The sequence below is a fragment of the Echeneis naucrates genome, chromosome 17 (genome assembly GCF_900963305.1).
Source record: "Echeneis naucrates chromosome 17, fEcheNa1.1, whole genome shotgun sequence".
Classification (NCBI taxonomy): Eukaryota; Metazoa; Chordata; class Actinopteri; order Carangiformes; family Echeneidae; genus Echeneis; species Echeneis naucrates.
In genome coordinates, this window is record NC_042527.1 from 9,497,201 (window position 1) to 9,518,218 (window position 21,018).

At 41.1% G+C, this 21,018-nt stretch overlaps 2 protein-coding genes across 2 annotated transcripts; both read right to left on the reverse strand.

The window, feature by feature from the left end:
• Window positions 1–3,083: 3,083 nt before the first annotated feature.
• Window positions 3,084–15,340, reverse strand: LOC115057202 (phosphatidylinositol 4-phosphate 5-kinase type-1 gamma-like). The gene is made up of 18 exons (XM_029524135.1): window positions 15,247–15,340; window positions 12,500–12,528; window positions 12,245–12,334; window positions 11,963–12,093; window positions 11,738–11,855; window positions 10,373–10,525; window positions 9,479–9,778; window positions 9,155–9,363; window positions 8,989–9,072; window positions 8,348–8,396; window positions 8,087–8,171; window positions 7,749–7,922; window positions 6,424–6,580; window positions 6,228–6,296; window positions 5,587–6,136; window positions 4,775–4,849; window positions 3,636–3,719; window positions 3,084–3,527 (listed from the first exon to the last, which is right to left on the reverse strand). Exons 1-17 carry the CDS (start codon window positions 15,338–15,340, stop codon window positions 3,639–3,641), a joined length of 2,448 nt encoding a protein of 815 aa, XP_029379995.1. The 3' UTR covers window positions 3,084–3,527; window positions 3,636–3,638.
• Window positions 15,341–16,207: 867 nt separating this feature from the next.
• Window positions 16,208–19,992, reverse strand: LOC115057203 (phospholipid hydroperoxide glutathione peroxidase-like). Its single transcript, XM_029524136.1, has 7 exons — window positions 19,915–19,992; window positions 19,040–19,134; window positions 18,787–18,931; window positions 18,333–18,484; window positions 17,313–17,337; window positions 17,122–17,181; window positions 16,208–16,682 (listed from the first exon to the last, which is right to left on the reverse strand). Exons 1-7 carry the CDS (start codon window positions 19,978–19,980, stop codon window positions 16,650–16,652), a joined length of 576 nt encoding a protein of 191 aa, XP_029379996.1. The 5' UTR covers window positions 19,981–19,992; the 3' UTR covers window positions 16,208–16,649.
• Window positions 19,993–21,018: the final 1,026 nt, after the last annotated feature.

A 21,018-nucleotide genomic window follows, 5' to 3' on the forward strand; every position in this document is an offset into this window, starting at 1 on the left:
AAGAGGTAGTAGGCTATCGTAATAGGCTCGCTGCAGAGAGGAGTGACACTCCTAAAAACCTGAGTGGGCTGTAAGGAGTGAGGCAAGGTATTCTGGGTAGGTGAGGCTTCACCTCCCACACAGAGATTCAAAAACATACCCCCTGCTTTGATCTCTGCTTTCGCTCTCTCCCTCTCTGTTACTCGCTCCTCTTCTGTCTCTCTTCTTTCTAGGTACACACAGACTTGCACGCACACACACACTTGCACACATGCACACGCACACACAACGCACGTGCACACACACACACACACACACACACACACACACACACACTGCACATTCGCGATGTTTGTTGTGGCTTTTGGCCCTCTCGCCTTTGAAAGAACAAAAGCGTTTGCTTCCTGCAGATGAAAGCGCAGTTGTGCGATGGCCCATTTCACCCCAGGTACAGAAGATTTATAATTTTCTTTAAATTCAGGAAATTGTCTTTTTCAAATGAGAACTCAATTATTTGGTCTTCATACTCGTTTTTTAAATTGCTTCCTTTATGTCTATTGAGCTTTTTTTTGTGTGTGTGTGTGTGTGTGTGCATGTTTTTATGATCATCACGATGATATTGTTCCTATTCAGAGTCACAGGTGTCTGATGCGTGCCCCAACCTGCCCCTTGCAGAAAGCCGAAGGAAGAGGACAGAGATAGACATTCATATTTATCATAGCCTCCAAAACAGCTGAGATGTATGAGTTTGGATTGTGGACAATGGAAGCAGCCTCAACTGGTAGAATATGCAAATACCACCACAATGACACTCTTTTCCCCCATTAGAGCTGAAAGAATAGGCCTAATGATAATTTACAGTTTTGGTTATTGGCCATTTATCCCATGACCTACAGACAAATCCCAACAGTGTGTTTCTCTCTGTACTTTTTATTACCTCATTTTCCAGTCTATAAACCCAAGCTCCAAGCCTTTTGTATCTGCCCCACGTAAGTCTTTAAAAATGAGTGGGCACTGCAGAAATGCCATTCTCAGAGTAAATAGTATCTGGTGGAGACTAGAGTTTTTACCTGGGGTTTAATATATATTTGGTGCTTGGCAGGAGGACAGCCTATGTCTGAGATCAGTTCAATATAAAGAGTTGCTATAAAAGAAGATGTCAGGCTGTGGAATAATGTGGGTTTTAATAGCTTCACACTAGAGGTCTATAATCCAGAAGGACAAGTTCCTTTAGCAGTTCTTTACACCCTCAGTCACTTGCACCGACAGAGGGTTGAGAGCAAAATCCCCTTGAATGAAACTAAAGTGAAGAAATTAAGGAGGCAGAAGCTGTAAGGTGTGTGCGAAGAAAAACACGCACACCTTACAAGGGAAGAATGAAAAGAAAGAGGAAAAACAAGGGCAGGATTGGGCAATTTGGCAGGTGATCCTCGTCCATCACACATTCCATCACGGTCTGACATGGCTGACTTGCCACACTGAGTGGAACAACACAGTGAACAAACACATCTAATGGCAGTGCCTATATAGATATATATATAGAAAGAGAGTAAGAGAGAGAGAGAGTAAGGGATAGATAGATAGAGAGTCTAGCAAAAACAGATAGCCACACATGATCTGAAGTGGCTGTTTTGATTGAAGTCATATTGATTCCTGTGTTTTGTTTTTAGCTGCAAAACCTCTGCAGATGTAAAAAAAACAAACAAAGAACAAAGCAGAAGAAAATCCAGCCACAGTAAAGCAATTAACATTTCAAATCATGTTTCAGGAGGCTTTAAATATACCCTCCTATTTTTACAATCCATCAAGAACAGAAAAAAAAATCATTATAGCAAGCATATGTTTTTATGCAATATAATCTGACAGGGTAAGGCCGAGTTCTGGATGTTCAAGAAGCCCAAAACACGGGTTTATTGGGATTTTACTCAGAATTAGGCAGGTAAGGACTCACAGTTATTTTCTGAGACATAGTGGTGCCATCTAGTGGTCCAATTATCTAAAGAACATGTTTATGTCTATATTCTCCCTGTACCTTGTTTGTGACAGAATATACACCAAAATCTACCTGTCTTTGTTACATATTATACTCTTTATTTTTCCTTTACACAGTGATCAATTACAAACACTGTTGCCTACAAACAGGCATTTTTACTTCAGCAGACTCAAATGATACAACAAGGTCTCAGTATGCTTAGTTTTGCTTTATCAAGTTTCACCATGTATGATCAATGGCAGGTAGATGCTGTCTCCTGTCACTAACCTTTGAGGACGAGCTCGGTTTGTTTCATTTTGCAGTTTATTCTTAATCCAGCATCATTAGAGACTCGGGTATTGTTTCTATATTTCCACACAGCCCACATGCTTACAGTCTTTTCAGACTTTCATGGTTTATACAATAAACAGATGTTATATCATTTGACAGAATGACAAATAGGCAGGACGGAAGAAATCGCACTCTTAGTTGTCTCTCAGTCACACATTATACGCATGCCAACACATGTACACAGAGACATAAGGGCACACACAGGCTTACATGCATGTGCTTAAGCACACACGGTTTATCTCCAATTTACAAACGATAATGTGTTACTTTTTTCCTTTGCTCTCTCTTTATATCTCTGTTATAATCCTGAAAAGGTGTAAATGCATGGCTGCTATAATATTAAGTCTAAATGGAAGAGATTTGGTATTTATGCACAATAAAATACTCTGTATATTTATGTTTTAGGTTTCTTTTATGATTACATGTGACTGTAATATCAAAAACAGCTATGAAAATGAGTTTGTAGATAAGGCATTTTGAACACAACCATTCATTGTCAGATCAAAATTTCTGGAATGGACCACGAAATACCACTGAAAAAACAGGAACACTGGGCATACACTGCACTAATAAACAAAAACAAAAATAAAACTAAATTACTTTGTTCAAATGTGTTTTCACACAATAATTGATGACAAAATAGCAAAACATGTATTGTTTCAAAAGACCGCAGCCACATGTATGTTGATAAAGTGCTAAAAATAAAATTATATATAAATTTGACATGCTTAATGCTTAGTGCATAAAGAAGTAAAAACTGAAATTCATTCAAAAAGAGGAATTGATATTACTGTATATCCATATTGCATAGCCAGAGGTGGCACAGTGCTGGGAGACTTGTGAGCACTAAATACCTCCACATCCGGCAGCAGGACTGCAAAGGATACCTGACTCAACAGCCACCAGAAATGTTCACAGTTACTTTTCTCCACGTGATGCCGCTCAGATTGTCTATGAATTGATGACTTTAGAAATGTTAGTTCATAGTTTTCTTATATTACTCCGTGCATTTCTTTGAATGTATGTTTGTGTTTGTTCTTGTATATGTCAATGCCTCTAAAAAATACCTCTAAATGAATTCTTGTAGTAGGCAAAGCAAGCTTTCACATGCAGCTTGGGCAACCAGCAGTCAATCTTCAGTGTGTCCTGGTGGCTTTATTACGAAAACCCTGCAGCCTCTGCACATGGAGATCGTCTCTGGTACCACCTGTCACTGCTGTCTCCACTTTGAGTTACAGAAAGAGAAACAAAGGATTAATTTAAGAGATCCAACAACCGACAAGTGAATCCACCCATCTCTGATCCATAAGTCATGAATGAACTGTACACTTACTGTCTAACTCTCCCCATCTGAGCCTCTTCTGGATTCTGAGTCCAGGTGCAGAGGAGAGTACACCCAGCTCCGATCATCCTGAGTCTGCTGTTGTCAGAGGCAGGAGAAAGGAGAACGGAGGAGGGAATGAGAATTGAGATACACACAAAGACATTTATGCATAAAAAACTCTCTGTGTAAAGCTGAACTGGGAGGTGTAGAACACGTTGGAGGTGCCAAATGACCCCCACATTAATATTTTAACTGTAGCCTACACTGTGTTGTCATGGTCAGTATCCGATCACTTTGCTGGTCCAATGACGATTCCCTTTTCATCTATTGTGTTTTAAGTGATCACTTCTTGTATGAGAAGATGTCTGCCGACTACAATTTAAGTTGGAGAGTGAAAGAAATACTATCAGTCTCACTTAGAAGGAAAGACATTAATCAGTCTACGGTAATATCTTCCTTGAAAGTCAGAAGGAGACTTTGTTCATTTATATTTTTCAGGAGTGAGACTCATTTTAGACACGATATAAATGATGCAATGTGGTGGACCATGAGTAACAGTGCAGTAACAAATGAATCAAGTGGAGTACTTCAGTTGTTTCCATCGTTAATCTGATCAGATTAAAAGCACACATACTTAAGAAAAGCAGGTTTTAAAATGCTTTGAAACGTGCCAAGTGAGGCTTTAATAAACAGGTGAATTTCACCGTCAGGCAGAGAATTTGCTTCCAGCCCAGCACTGACAAAATTAATCATCTTGTCAGCTCCTCTGTGCTTCCTGGGGGCTCAAGGGCAGAAGCATGAGGGATCACTAAATGTACAAACCCAATACAAATCACAGTTAACTGACTGCAAGTCCAACATCTTCAGACACTGAATCTACTGTTCCCCAGAGCTGTGCTACATACAGATGCATGCTCCCATTAAATGCACAAAATGGCCCTTCAGAAGCTGCAGTTTTTCAGGTTTTCTTTTGTAGAATTGGACACTTAGTAGAAAATTGGAACTGCATTGTAGTTTTCTTTCAGTACTTCTGAAGTTCCATGAGCCGCTTGAGACAGTGCTAGTCAAACAGCTACCAGCAATACCAACACATGAGCGCACATCTTCTAGCACTGCAAATGACTCAGACTACCTTGGTGGTGACTTACATTGTAACTTGAGCTAGAGTTTAGCTTACGACGGCCAAGAACTGGAGAATACACCCAATATCTGCCATCTGCATACTGATGGATGGACACACGTACACATACACAGATAAGCACACAAATGTGTATAATGTGTCAACAGGAAAATAAAGGGAATTATTACGCATGAAAGGAAAGATATGAGGGTTGTATTAATACAGAGACCAAAAAGAAAAGAAAGTAAAAATGAGGTATCAGTAAATTCCACACAAAAGACAGAATTATGGAATGCTGTATGTGGCGTTGACAGGCAGAGGAATGAAGACTGACAAATATAAACACATCATGCTTTGCAGGAAAATCAACCCAAGTGCTCTGCTGGTGCATTCAAAAGCATGAACTACAACTGGGGACAGCCTTGTGCTCGGGAAAGAAATATTTTGGACAGCGAGAGCAACCCAGTAGTACGTGCATACCAAAACACACACACACACACACGCACACGCACACACACACGCACACACACACACACACACGTACCCCCTCACCATCATAATTCTATCACGCTGTCCTGACTGGGCCACTGCAAGAGACCCAGTAGATAAAAGGAAAACAAAGGAAGAAAGAAATATCTTTACTTTTTGGAAGTGTATCCATCCATTAATAGTAAAGAGTCATTTTAGATTTTTGTCTGGCAATTCACCCTTCAGCAGACTTCACTTCTGTGAAACTGGTTCATAATTTAAATTTAAGCATTCTCAGCAAATAAAACAAACAAGCTAACAGCAACAACAACAATGACACAAAAGCACGCAAACATAATTATGGGAACTTACAAAGTAGATGTCGGACACTTGCACCTCCCCATCCAATGAGTTGTGGCTGCTGGACACAGACAGTTGATTACATGATGTTCGTGGAGCCCGCTGAGGCACCTGAGGGCTCGGAGGAACAGAGGAGGGAGGGGTCGAGGGGAGATGGTGAGAGGATCTCTGGGTGGAGGCGTTAGGAGATGGCGGGCAGATGGGAGTAAACGCTGAGGCGGGAGGGAGCGTGGAGGCTGAGGTGGCAGCGGCGGATTTTGCAGGTGAACTGGAGATAGAGTGAGGTGAGAGAGTCGCACACTGCACAGCTGTGGGAGAGGTGAGCGGCTTGGTGGATGGACGAATGGACGAAGAAAGTGTGGCAGAACACTGTACAGCTGATTGAGCAGAGGAGGCAGAAGAGGCAAAGGAAAGAGGGAGGGTAGTGGAGGAATATGCTGAGGATGGACTAACAGAGGGAGGGGTGGATGAAGCGAAGGCTTGGGGCTGATGATCAGGTGACAGATGGCTGCTCGAGCTCATTTCTGTCATCTGTGTGAGCTCTGTGCTTTTGGGGATTTTACTGTATAAGGCAAAACAAAGAACAAGGTTAGAACACCGATACACAGGCAGCTTATGGATGTTATCCTGATACTTAGATCCTGAACATGCACCTGAGCTCCACCTCCACTGTTATGGTGTCCTGCCTTTCCCCATGAACCTCAACTATTTCTTTTGGTGACCTGAAAGTACAGAAGAAAGCAGAGGATGAGAAAAGCGCAGAGCAATAAAGTCTGATGAGTGAAATCATACCCAAATTTTTTTTTGACACTTTTTTATGATAATGCATGCTGATGCAGGTATCCTGACCTGACCACACTTGGTGAGTGTAATTGTCTCCTGAAGCGTGGGTGCTCTGGTGTATCGAAGGGGGTGGTAGGTAAGGAGTTGTTAGAGGAAAGTGTGGTAGCAATGGAAGCTGTGGTGGCATCTTCAAATGAAGGAGGAGTGCAGGGCGGTTCTCTTCCTGAGTGGCATAACAAAGTAAGAGATTGTGATACATGAGCAAAAGCCATGAAAATATACAGAAAAGATGACAATCACCAGAACTTCATACAGAAATGCTGTACATGTGTTTGTGCCGGTGTGTCTCAGTCATTCATTCAAACTGCCATCTTCAAGTACGACACTGCACATCAGACTTTAAGCAGTGACGGCCACAGCTCCTGCGTACAACTCCCAGAGCACTTTTCACTGGTGTCAGCACAACTTAAATATAATAAGTGTAATGTGATAGTAAACATAGTTTTCTTTTTTCCCACTCTGTATATGTCCTTGAACTAAACTGGATATCTTTGTATTCTAGTAGACAAAGTATTATGATGAAGAATAGATGCAATCTAGTTGTCCTTCTTCATTTACTGTAGCAGGAGGACGTACTGTATCTAAGAATGAGGAGTTCCCATTGTACATGGTACATCCCATTATGGTTTTCGCTGCACATCTAAACTCAATTTGTGTAAAGTTTTGAAAGTTGTGTTTGCTGCTGAACTTTTCGTGAGCAGGTGGCAGTGATTGTCACTTGGTAAAAGCTTTGGCCATTCTTGTGCTTACAAGAAAGGAGTTTATAAGGCACTCTCTGAGCAGCGCCATGTCTTCAGGGCAGATTGGAGGCTGCAGTGAATCACTACACGAAGGTGACAAAATGAGCTGGGACTCCCATATTAGTATAACAACTGAACTGAAATTTATTCTAGAGTTAACATTGCTTTGCATCATTGTAGACAGCTGGTGCAGATAAAAAATGAAGTTTGATGAAAGTTTCTTCTAGATACGCAAAGAAAAGACCTGTTTCAGGCAACAATATCTATGTAGCAATGATGTGCCATGTTCAGAAAGACGAAGGGTAAACCAACACTCACTTGTTCACTTGATTGTCAAGAATTTTTCTTCCAGCAATATTTTTATGGTGTCTGGACGTTTCCTTACACCCTTTGATGAGAGTATCTCGCTTTAGTAAACCCAGATGAAAGCGAGAACCACAGTGTCCAAGCGATCCAAGACTCATTAGTTTTGTTTGAAATGAAACAACCAATTTTCACTTGGAATCAAAAAGCACTTGATTTTTTTGTCAAGGAATTTATATATATTTATACGCCAAGACATAAACTAACAGAGCTGAAGACAAGTCCTACCATTGTCCTCCAGAACAGGGAAGCTGCGAACTCCTCGTAGGTTTTCCAAGTTGTCCAAGTTTTCCTGCCTCTCATCACTCAGTGAGGGACGCTGCCCAGCTGAACCAGTCCCAGCACTGGACTTGGACACGGAGAGAGCCCCGCGGCCCCTTTTAGACGGAGACGATCGCAAGGCTGCGAAGGCAGGGGATACTTTATTGGTATTCTTATTTCAGAAAATAAAATTAATATGGAAACAATCTAAATGATTCCTTATTCAGATTTTTATCATCAGACATAAAGTGTGTGTGTGTGTGGGGGGGGGTGTCATATGGTTCATGCATTTTTTGTAGACTCACAGCAGTTCTTTCTGAAGACAATAGTGCTACAGAATTTGTAGAACCTCTCAGCATAGAAACCAGGTCTATGAACTGACACTGTGTCCTGGTGGGGTGCAATGAAATCACAACAAGGCAATTTTAATTATGCTCCACGTTTCATTGACAGTGTATGATACTTTCCTATTTAGCATGAAAGGCAGACAGAGTAATCAAATATGGCGAAAATTTTTTGTTTTGATTGGCTCCAGACTATTATGCAACCGTATGAATGTTACTCACCCCGTCATGGATAAGGGACTTCCAAGAGTGCTCCAGCTTCTTAATCAGTCTGTCAGACAAGACAATTGAATTATTCAGCTTATCCAGTGTCTTATTTCGGTTACTTGGCAACGTGTTGCTGAATAAGAGGTTACACTGACACTCGGACTGCTGATGTGGATTTGAAATATCTGTTTTAAAAGAGTGATATTTCTGGTTGGCCCTTCAGACCCCTGTATGTCTCTCCTCCATGTGTGAGATGATTTTTCTCTGTGATCTCTCACCATCCTTTAATATTCCTTGCAGGCAGCTGAAACCTGACTACCATCAGCCCATCAAGCCAGTAAGAAATCCAATATTTGTCATTTAATGAGTCCTGAGATGTCTGATGAAAGCGTGAACGTTAAACTGGCGCAAGCTTTCCGCTAATAATACCGCATATGTAACATTTCCATATCATTAATGAATAAAAGTCATTGTCATCTTTCTTTAGGTAAAGCCTCATAAATCTTTCATTTAGGTTTACATAAGAGTATAAAAAGTTCATGGTGTGTAAAGGACGTGGAATTATAAGACACTGTGAAAGCTCTGTCTACAGCCAAATTTATGTATGTATGCACAACTCTGAAGTATTTTTAACCTCTGAATGTTGTGTTGCCTACCTGTACGACTGCAGAATGTCAATGATCCCAATGAACAGCAGGAGGCGTTCTCCTTTACCACCAACAGCTGGAATACCACCCATACTACAGACAGAGAGGGCGATATTACCATCGTTTAATCACTCACTGTGGTAACAAGGGCAAACTTTATTAAATGGTAACTCACGTGTCATCGTGATCTAGCATGTCCCTGCATGTGGAGCCTCCCTGTATAGATTCCATGGCAGTGGAATATAAGGCTCTCTGGGCTGTAGGTCTTTTCTCATCCCCACCGGCAGTGGGGGAGCCCTGGGACTGAGATTCTCTCTGTGCTTGGGTCTTGTTGTGGACCCCGAGCAACAAACTGTAGTCCATAATCTTAAAACTCTCCAAAACCTAAAATGGAAAACACAGATAAATCACATTTGAAAACATTTCTAACCTTCCAAGAAGATGTAGATTTAGAAGCACGCTGTTCTTTTAACCCCCCCCCCCCCTTAATATCTCTCACCAGACAGTCTCTTTGCAGCGTTTTGACCAGAGCATTGTATGTGTCTTGGTCCAAAGTGAGGCCGTCAGGAATGTCACTCAAAAAGTCCAGGTCTTTAAAAGTAGGCTTGGACTTCTCTCTTTCCTTCTTGGAAGCACGTCGTTTATATGTGGAGCCCTTCAGGTCGAACTTGAGGTGCATTTGTACAGAGCGTGGTAAAATATTGTTCATCACAACAATTCTGATATTCTTTCCCCCACACTGGACGCAGTAGAGACCAAAAAACTTTGGCAGCAGAGTCCGGGGGTTCTGGTTCAGATTCTGGCGCGATGTTGGTGCAGACATAAGAGAGGAGAAATGGAGAAATAAAGAAATGTCATTAGGCAATATGACATGGCCCATCTAGCTGTAGCACTGTGCACCTGGCACACAGCGTGACTGATCCACAGGCCTCAGCCGGTGCCTGTGTGTCTGTGCTGTGTGCATGCTTAACTTGTTAAGGAGTGCTTAGTCTGGGTCTCAGTCAGGTACAAGCTCTCTGCCCTTATCTATCACAAAGCCACTTGCTGGCGTCATTTCTGACTGGGGCCAACACGAAGGGGTAGAATAAAGAGGATAAAGTTTTAGCTGCTTTTAAGGGTACGCTCAGTTGCATAAACGTCCTATACATCCAATCCAAATACATCTCAGAAAACACACAACAAAACCTTTTAAAAACCAATGCAAGGGTTTAAATTCTTCAATTCCAATTTTGCACGCAGGATGGCACTTTACTACAATTTAACTATAGCAGGTTTAGTAGGAAATCTAAAATTTCTGGGTATCCAAACACATCAGCAATGTTAGCTCTTTATACTAATTAATAACAATATGCAATCGAATAATTCAATGAGTAAGAGGCCATGTTTGACTTACCATATAGTATCCAGGAAGGAGTTTCTGTAAAAACTCAGCTTCCTTGTGCTGAACAGTTTTGATGATAAACTCGTCGTCGCGAGTTACATAGAATATGGAACCGCTAGCTCCTGGGTTTGTCAGCTCGATCAGCGGCTCATTACAGAGAGAGTACTAAAAAGAGCACAGACACAGGGGAACAAACAGAGGGGCAAAACGGGGTGTTAAAATGTCATTAAATGTCGCCTGAGATTGTAATTTCATTTGGGTACTCCAGGGATGTGGAATTAATGTTGGATCTGGTAGAACTTTCAAATAACCAACCAGAAGACTCATATCTACCCACACACATGACACAACTCACCAACAGCAGAAAGGAACTTTATTTTAAAAGTGCAAAGGCGTTCTTACTGCTGAGTACAAAAAGGCACTCTACAAGTGTAGGTGGAAATAATTACACATCTACATTATTAGGAGTCTGAACTGCACTACAGTGTGCCATTTATGTACTAACATAATATAAGTAATCAAAGTCAAATTCACTGTAATAATTCTGATTTAATTCATTCTGCTGGTGCTAAAGATGGTGTGGATTATCGGGAAATTTGGAACTAAAGGGAACAATATTAGACTGCGTGTGAAGCAAAATCAACATCACCAGTCCAATAGGATCTGCAGGCTTAAATTCACACTGGATCTCACAGGCAGTAAGATTTTGCAAACAAGAGACTTACAATGACTTTGCGTGAAAGGTAAAAGACAGCATTGGTTGTAAATAAATGAATAAATAAATTTACTATTGTTCAGGCTTAACAACGCAATTATACTGCTAGTCAATCCCCTCATCTCCACCACAAATACAAAAGACACAAATAAACTACTCTCTGGCTGCCTGCTGCTATAAATTGTTGTTTTGTTTTGCTTTTTTTTTTTTTTTTTAAAGACAGCTTTAGTCAACTAATCTCCTTCTGGCACAGGTAGAATGTGAGCTTAGACCTGCAGCTGAGCACACTACATGTCACTGCATGTGCATTTGTGTGTTTGTGTGTACTATGACATGCAAACTATGAAAAAACATGTGCAACAGTTTTTTCTGTTTGTACAATGTTGTTTTTATATGTGCGGTCTTTAATGATTGTGGTCACATCCGCAGAGGCCTGATGTGACAGAGTGCTTGTTTTATAATTATTTTTTGATTCAATTATTTATCTTCACTTTTATTTCCATTGTGCAGCAAAATAACAGGCTGATAGTTGTTAGTTTATAGTTGTAATTTATTATGAAACTAGTATGGACAGCATGCGTATGCCTCTTTGCACAAGGTGTTATAAGGAATTCAGACACACTGAATACATAATCAGTCAATATATAAAATAAATGTCTTACCAAGTAGTCATCTGGTCGGATCCCAAACAGCTCTCGGAAATAGCGGAAGGCCACCGGAGCGTAGGTTTTAAATCTGAAGTCTGGGAAGTGGTGGGCTGGTGTGAGGTTACTGCCTTCACTGTGTGGACCATGGTGAGGTGATTAGAAATCGTGAGGGAAGATGAAATGTCATGTAAGATAATTCCCACACACTCATGAGTACAAACTACACACATACGAACAGACCTGGGGAAGAATATGCTTTCCACCACATAAAAGTCCTGCATCAACACATCTCTCTCCGGCTTGGAACTGAGGTTACCCACAGTATATCCAATACCCAGCTGGATGGCGCCTTTCAGGGCAGAGGAGGTGGTCTGGAGGTGGAAAACAATGGAAAGAAGAAGAGACTAAGATGTAGGTGGAAATAAGTTGATGAAATCGTGACACCAAGCAAACCTACAATCAGTATTTCAGAAAAAATCCAAAAAAGACAGGAAGAGAGACAGATCAAGAGGAAAGCTCCACCTTCTTGTACGTTGTCTCTCCAGAGGCATCTACTCTCCTGTGGCCAATTTTTTTCTCATGGGCTTGGCCCGTTCCAAATGGGGATGGCATCTGTGGCAAAGAAAGGAACAGGAGAGGTTAATGTGTAACTGACATAGGTACTGCTTATAGCGGATATCATGCACACCAACCAGTACAGGCAGAAAATCTAAAGGACAAGAAGTATAAAATGGAGACGTGAGACAGACAGAGGTGTAGTGGGACAGTGGCTCTCACCTCTGTTATCTGAGCCTTCCTAGCTGAATCTGCGAACAGAAAAAGAAGAAGAGGAAAGAGGAAACGAAAAAAAGAAGCAACAGACTCAGGTTACGAAGGAATTTCAACATACAGTATGTGTGTGCTTCGCTGTCAAGTAAAGCAAACTTGGTCTGCTGAACGAGGTAGTGTGATACAGCAGAAAGCTCCAGAACTACTACTAATTAACTAATTCATTTTATCAAGGTAAGATCCATGTCCCTCAGTTCATACTTATTCTATTTTGCTTATTTAAAAGGGAACATTCATGATACATTTTACAGGATGGATTTCAAGTTAAAGCTAATTCCACAACGGATGCAACACTAAATGTGTCTTCATCAATCTTCTAATTGAATAAATTGGCAGTTAACTCACCGGCAGAGGAGTTTGATGCCTACAGGTTACCAAATGTTTGATAATCCAGGAAGAAAAAAAAAAAACAACATACAGAAAATAAATCCTGGCTAAACCAGAATCTGACATTAAGCAATCGAACCACCACTGCCGTTTGTAGTCGCTTTTTTTTCTCCTATTCCTGGATCAGTGAGATTTGCACCGAGAAGGTAAAAACTCTATTGGATTGACTTCCTCCCTAATCTGAGTGCTGCCATTGGCTGAGCTGTCCGGGGGACGTCACTGACCAATCACACACAGGGATTAGGACGAACATGAGGGATGCAACTGAGCTTTGTCCATAGCTTTGCGTCTGCTTATTGAAGAGAGTGAGTGAGAAGGAAAGGAAGGACGCGAACGGGGAAAGGCACAGTTCACTTCACAGTACTACAAGCTGCTTGAGTTACTGTACATCCTGATAACGAATTTAAGGTCATGTGAGGGGATGGCTGAGTTCTGCTGATGGATCATGGATAATGAAAGTTTAAGCCATCTTTAAATACTTAGTACACCCTGCAACATATGCTGCTTTGGTGCAGAATGACAAAGTACTGTATAACAGCAACAGTAGGTTACAGTCTATATGATTTTGAATATCATTATAGTTTCTTATTGGTGGGTTGGTAGATGCAAACAAAATGCACAATCTGAAATGTCAAACTGCAAACGTGTACAAAACAAATGTGAAGACTGATTTAAGAGGCTACTGCCATGCCAGTTTCCGTGAGGCTGTAATTTGTCACAGCAATGCTTTGAGTTGTTCCAACACAGTGACAATGTTTACAGTGTTTGGCAGGTGTAAGACTTACCATGTTCACCATTCTATTTTAGTATTTTAGCAGACCAAAATCTGATAAGCACAAACACAAAGTACAACCAGGCGTGTCATCAGATTTGCTAGACAAATGCTGAACTGAAAGTTATTACTGTTCATCCCAAGTGTGACATCAATTCATTCAAGACATTTCATTTAATCCAGTAGTTGGTGACAAACAAAAACCTATTGCTCTCTCTACAATTGTCACACAAGCATATCTAAAAAATTTTAAGGGAATGGAAAAATGTTTGGGAATATTTTTAGCGGATGAAAAAGTTTGTGCCAAAACACATCACGGAAAATATATGTGGCTGCCCACGCCTGTAACCTGATTAACGGAGCATCAAAGCCAGTAACACAGAACAATGAGATGGAGTATCCTGGCACAGGCTACACACAAAGACTTTTCATGGGATTAGGGTCATACCACTGAGCTGCAAGCAACAAACACCCTGTGGCATTTCTGATCATTTTGTGAAAGACAGTCTATCTGAAATATGATGTGCTTTCAAAGTGTGAGATTAAAACACTCAGGAAAAGTACATTTACCAAACGCTCACTAAGGTGGTATGTTTTTATGATTAAATATTTCATGTCAATGTTGAGAAAAGTATGCCTTAAGGCCTGTGTGTGTCATAGTTAAGAAGATTAGATGTCCCCCTTATCAACTGGGAAAATGGCGGCCTGTTGCTGTGACATAAATGTCTGCTCAAATCTCATCTGCTGCATTTTATAATAATCATCTGGAGACAAACATTCACTGCTGCGGTGCATATATGGACATACACATGCAGAGATAACTTCTTGGACCTGCTAAAGTGATCATGACTAATCTGCTTTCCTTCAGTCGGCACATAATATTCATACATTAAAAATCCTAAACCTGTGATGTGCATCGCATCATATTTATAAGCACAACATCCACAGTGATGCTGCTTAGTGTGTGGTTTATGTTATAACTCCATATGACATTATATAATGCACTCTTCAGATTTAACTAGAAAGAGGAATGGGGGACATGGTAAGAAGACAAACAGAATCAGGCTTTGAGGAACAAAATGACACCTGAAGGACTGAATGTGTTTACTATGGTGGGTGCTGAGAAGCCCATTGTGTGTGTCATACAAAACAGCTCCTGCACATACATGCATTGCAGGTGCGTGTATGTCCTGTTTGCCTCTTATTTGGGTGAATTGTATCTTTCTTCTCAGTTTGCATTTGTGTGGTGTTGCGGAAGTGTGTGTACTACATGTTGTCATTGCACACTTTGCTTTGTGCCAGCTTGCAGGGATCACTGACTGTCACTCATCTACTCAAGCAATTAGTTATGCATTTCGACAGCTGGGGTTTGTCTTACTGCAATTTTCTCCATCTGTAAGAAGCAGGATTTCATTTATTCTTTGTATCTGTAGCTAGTGCTGCTAAGGTGTCCGGCCATATTCACAGAGGACTGCATAGTAGAAGCTGCTCACTTCGGTCCCACCGGTCTGACGCTAAAGGGAGGACGGGTACGCACCGGTGTCTCCGGGGCCGAGCTGCAGACAGAGGTCTGCGGCCGCTGCCTCGTTGCTGCTCCCGTCATCCCCGGTCTCCGCAGTCCTCGGCTCCATATCCCCGACGGCTCCCGACGACGACGCGCGGCCGTGTCCTTCCTCAAAGAGAGCTAGATGTGGCGGTGCGCGCTACGGACGCTCTCATCTCAGCCGCTCCGCTCTCAGGCTGCATCACTGCGCCAATCCGCCGTGCGATCGTCGCGCTCAGCGGGCCAGCTGTGCCGATCAACCCCGCCGCGGCCGCCGCGCGTCATCAGCATCACGTTACGACTGTGGCGCGTGCCTCTATAGCATCATCATCATCAGCGTCATCAGCACCATCCTGCTCAGCTCACGAGTGACCGATTAACCGAGTCACTCAGCACACACTTCTGACATTTATGTTGTACCCCACCAGCTTTTCTGCGGCTGAAAATCCATAAAAACCTCTCATAGCACACATCTACCTGTGGAAGTTGTTATCGCAGCCTGTTTTCTGCCTGCTGGCGATGGCTCCTAAGTATTGGAGTCTGAAGTTTAAAAAAAAAAAAAAAAAAAAAAAAATCATGTGAGCTCACCAAACAACGTCCCATCATTGTAAACACATTCACCACAGCAGATGCCATAAATACTGGACCTCTATGAAGAGATTAAGCCTTTTTTTTTTTTTAATAAATGGGCATCAATCCATAATGCATATTGCCCCAGAGCATGTAGGCTTTGGTCCTCAGTCCAAGATAACTACTTTAAAGCACCAAAACCTAATTTTAATGTTCAGATGAAATACAAAACCTTCATTGTCTTCTATATCTAAAACAAGTGGCTATTGCAATAAACAGTAGTATTATTTTCAAACCGGCCACTACAATGACCAGACAATACAAACAACTGAATTTTTGGGTGACTCAGATTAGATTATTGAAAGAGATCAACCTACATGATGAATCAGTCGCCAAGACAGCATTTATTATCCAATTTCACCACATGATAAGCCAAAAAATTTGGCAAGTACAAATATCAGTAGCATCATGGAAATCTGACGTTTATGGCATCCTATGTCCTTGTATAACACAAGCGCAAACTTGTCACAGGACAATTTGAACATCATTGGTCTTTGTATTGGAAAAACGAATGGCTGTGTAGAGGCTGAAGTAAGATGTGAAGTGAGTACTTTAGACAGCTACTGATTTCTCACAGATGGTCTTCTAGGGTTTGATGTGGGTGGGCTCTGGTGGTTAGTCGCACGCTGACAATAATCAGGCTTGTCTCTCCCAGTGTTGGGTTTACAGACAGGCCGTCACTGGTCCAGAAACGCACACACAAACAAATACCCTGCAAGTCCTCGGGAGAGCTCAGGAGTCAAACCAACACATAGGAGACAAGTGTGTTAGAGGTATGCAGGCAGGTCCTTCTCCACTACCTACAAAGAGAAACAAACATAATTATCATGATGACACATTGGAACTTATTTAACACGACCCAACAGATCCCCCGATGAGCAAGCACTTGGCAACAGTGGCAGGGAAAAACTTCCTTTAAGAGGCAGAAACCTCAGGCAGAACCAGGCTGGGGGGGGGGGGGGGGGGGGGGGTGGCCATCTGCATCAACTGAAAAAAACTGATCCATATTGGATCAATATATTATAATTGACATTTTTATCCCCCATTTAATCTTCTTTTTTTCCCAGTAAGACTCTTTTATTAACAATAAACTAACAGATTTAATGGAAAAAAAAAGCTGAATTCTTCCTTCAAAGTTTTAGCTAAGTCACAACAGCAGCAGTGTTATATGTGTGTGTTATATGAAGTGAGGTTATGTGAAGTTATATGAAGCGGAGAAATACTAAAAACTATACTTACACTGGGATCATCTGTTGGGCCATATCGTTTCACCACTTGCCCTTCTCTGTTTATAAGAAACTATTGAGGAGAAAATCATCAATATTAGCACAAACATTAATTTTCATGCCACTGTGACAAAAATATACAGTTCAGTTTCTCTTTACTAAACATGGGTGTTTCTTTAATGGAGATACAGCCAAGAAAGTTACCTTAGTGAAGTTCCATTTGATGTTACTGTGGAAAGATAAAAGCTTATTACAAACTAATTTAAATCAACCACACAAATACTACTGTTTCCTCCTTTATGGAGCACAGGGTGTTATGTAGACTTCAATCAAAATTGGTTGCAACAACAGAACACAATAGTTAGGTCTGGACGGGTGACTTCTGGGTTATATATATGACCTGCTGCCATCACATGCTGACCTTGAAAGCATTTGTTCTGAACTCTTAATACGGTAGCATTTAAGTATTGAAATTACCACAAATTCAACCAGTACAAATCATGAGCAAAGAGCATGTAGTGCTATGAAGTGACCCAAACTGAGCTGAATATACCACATGCCTGACAAACTTGAAGGAAGTCTTTGAGTACCAACATATGCTAGTTTTACTAATTTTGTTGGTTAACAACTGAATCCTCCTTCATTTTTGAATAATATATCAAGAAGATATTTATTGTTATATTACACAGACCTTAGACCTAGTTTTCATTTTCTTGAAGCCAAATGTTGTTTCTTTGTCCTATCCTTGTGAAGATGTGTAGTCAAGTTTCTAATTGCTTGATATGTGGCATACTAGATGATTTTCATCTTGTTCTAGTGTGTCTGAAATATATTTATGAAGCCTAGCTGCTTTGCTTCGCACATTATTATTTGACAAAGTTTTCTGAAGTCATCAAAACTTGAAATGTCAGGTTTTCAATCGGTGTACTTCATCTTGTGATAGTTGGCTTCTTCTAAGCTTTCCAGTAGGCCAGTGAGCTACTGCTATCTGCTTTGTGATTAAATGAACAACTAATTGCCTCTATAAATTTCTTGATATGTTGCAATCCATTTCACAATAATCCAACCAATCTTGTTTCAGATGATGCCACAATTTTTTCCAGAGAAGCCTTAAATTCTAGATGACATGTTTGAATGCAGGCCAAAGAAAAAAATGTTAGGCAATAAACTATTTGTATAGAAAAACCTTTGTAAACACTCCAAGTTAACAGGACCAATACTCACTTGCCGAAAGTTCCTTTGCCTTTTGGCTGTGCCTTCATCCATTTCCACAATGGATGAGCGTTGTCACCATTTACCTCAATCTTACTAAAGAGGTCAAACTCTGCATTGTAACCTTTAGCAAACTCTTTAATCTCTGCGTCAGTCCCCGGTTCCTGGAGAGCACACACAGGAAAAATGGAAAGAAAAAAAAATTTGGAACTCAAGTTATACAACTGATCTTATACACTATTACATCGAACAAATTTAACTCTACAAATTTCCCAAAATATCCAAAAATCCAGTTTAGATGACTGTTTGAAATGAATTATGTAAAGACATCATTTAAGTGACTACACTCATGCCAGACAGAATTATTCAAAAATAACAGTGAGATGGAGGTAAGGTTTAAGACGAATGGCCACAGAACAACACCAAAACAATGAAAGCTCTCATGTCATCAGGTTATGTGGGTTACCTGTGCTCCAAACTGGTTGCATGGAAAGCCCAGGATGCGTAAACCACTCTCAGCATGGGAGGCGTGCATCTTCGCTAGCTGAGTGTAGTTTACTTTGGTCTTTCCTCATTTCGAGGCTACGTTTACAATGATGCAAACATAACCCCTGGCAGGTGGAAACAGAAAAACCGAAAAGTTACACTAAGAATATAAGTTTGGAAAGAACTGATTTGAAACTTGTGAACCCAACAGATGACAAAATCAGCAATATTACCTGTATTTATCAAGAGACACCTCATTGCCATCAATGTCCTTTGCAGAAAACTCGTAGATGGACTTGGCAGTCTGCCAGTCTTGGGCCGCAGCACACTGCACAGAGGTGAAGAATCACAATTAATCACAGGTGAGTGTGTGATGTTGAGTAACACAACCGCTGACAAATCATTTCCACAGCTGAAGTCCATGAAGTCCATGATCAGAGCAAAGGGCAAACGAAGGCACAAGCCTACGAAGTTCACACAATAAATCAGACACACGAGGAGAAGGGGGAAGGAAGTCCTGAGACCGTGGCCCATATAAATCAATCCACATCCTTAATCATTAATGTACATATACAACGAGTTAAGCTGGAACAACCACTGACACCCCCAAATTAGTCAGCTTGTGTATTAACAGTTTTAAACAAATTCCTGGCCGATGTAACAGTGTTGATTTTAAATCGCTGGTTAACCGTAGCGTTGAACGAAAACGAGGAAATGAGCCGGTGTGATTTTAGGTTGCATCATCCATTTTGTGGATTATTACTGCGGATTATGGGCAATTTCAGCCGCTTCTTGAAGACTCCCATCAACTTCAGCATCACGGCACAACAAGCTAACAACGGAGGACAGCTAACCGCAACAAAAAGCCGTCGATATTTGATTTTTAACAGCTAATTTTATCTAAAAGCTCGAAGTGCTGGCTAAGCATCGTCTTTGGACCTGGGGATGATGCAGGCCCACAGACTGACCGCACTAAGGTGTAACGGACAAACGTGTCCGTCCAAAAACAACGTCCTAAATGTGTCCCCCGCTGTGCACAGCAGAGGACACACTAACGCGGACACACCAGCAAACAGCAGAACAGGTAAACGTGGTTCACTGTACTTGCCATAGTTCTTGTCAGTGCGTTGGTCCCCAGCACACCTAACAACACTGCCCGCCGCAGTGGCAGCATGGCGGCGATAATACCAACCCGTGTCACGTGACCTCGCGGCCCCGCCCATTCACAGACAGCGTGCCCGCCCACCTGACGCTCAGTGCCTGCTGTTATTCATAAACAACGCCGTTATCTTTGCCTTAATTTGTTGTTTAACTCGTTAATTCTCTGAATCTCTGTAATAAAGGGTTCGTTTGAGGATTTGAAGGCAAGAAAAAAAAAAGCTTGTGAAAACGACTTTGGCTTATCATTGCCTTTCAAGTGATTATAACAGAGATGTAGACTATCTAAACAAGGACACATGCACGAGATAAGAGCAACAATTTGCTGCGTTATCATTCCTGTCCATAATCATTCTCCTGCGCTCCTGTTTTCTGCCTCTCTCATTGAAAGAAAAATGTCTCTATACTCACAGGCAGCACAGGAGGTGTGAGCAAAGCAGTGACATAACATCCTGCGGCATATCATCTCATTAAGCTGCTAAACTAGCGTAACCATAAAATCAAATATGCAAAAGAATAGAATTTACATATTTTAGGCAAAATAAAAGAAAGATAAGTATCAGCCAAAGTTCAGGACCAAATCTTAGAATCATTTCCCCCTCTTGCTTAAATTATTATAGTTCTTGCTATGGTTTATGTGAAAATAAACTCAAATTGTATTGAAGCAGCCACTTCCTTTATCAAAGGGAACTCATCGCTGTAGGGTCATTGTTTGTCCAACAGAGGACACTGTCTGACTTCATAAAAGATCCGTCTGATGCTTATTATAAACTTTAGCATTTTGGATGATTAGATTACAGATATTCCGTAACTCTGTGAAGATTTAGGATAGTTTGATTATTACTGTTCAGTTTACTACATTTATAACTCTAACCTAATGACAGGCTCGACTGGTCCTTTCATCTTAAATGGCTCATACAAGTTCTGTATGATGGTTAGGTTTTTGTATAGACTGGATCTTTGACTAAACAGTAGGCTGTGTCTTAGACCAGTCTGATGATTTTAGCGTGCTTTCCTCTTGTACACAAGGTAATTCAAAACTATAGTATCTCTT

Bases quoted from the DNA above. Each gene is read 5' to 3' on its own strand.
- LOC115057202 (XM_029524135.1), bottom strand. From the start codon at position 15,340: ATGGAGCCGAGGACTGCGGAGACCGGGGATGACGGGAGCAGCAACGAG. The intron at 12,335-12,499 runs GTGAGAGCCACT...TCTTTGCCACAG, and splicing joins GGAAGGCTCAGATAACAGAG to ATGCCATCCCCATTTGGAAC. The intron at 9,779-10,372 runs GTAAGTCAAACA...ACATCGCGCCAG, and splicing joins TCCTTCCTGGATACTATATG to AATCTGAACCAGAACCCCCG.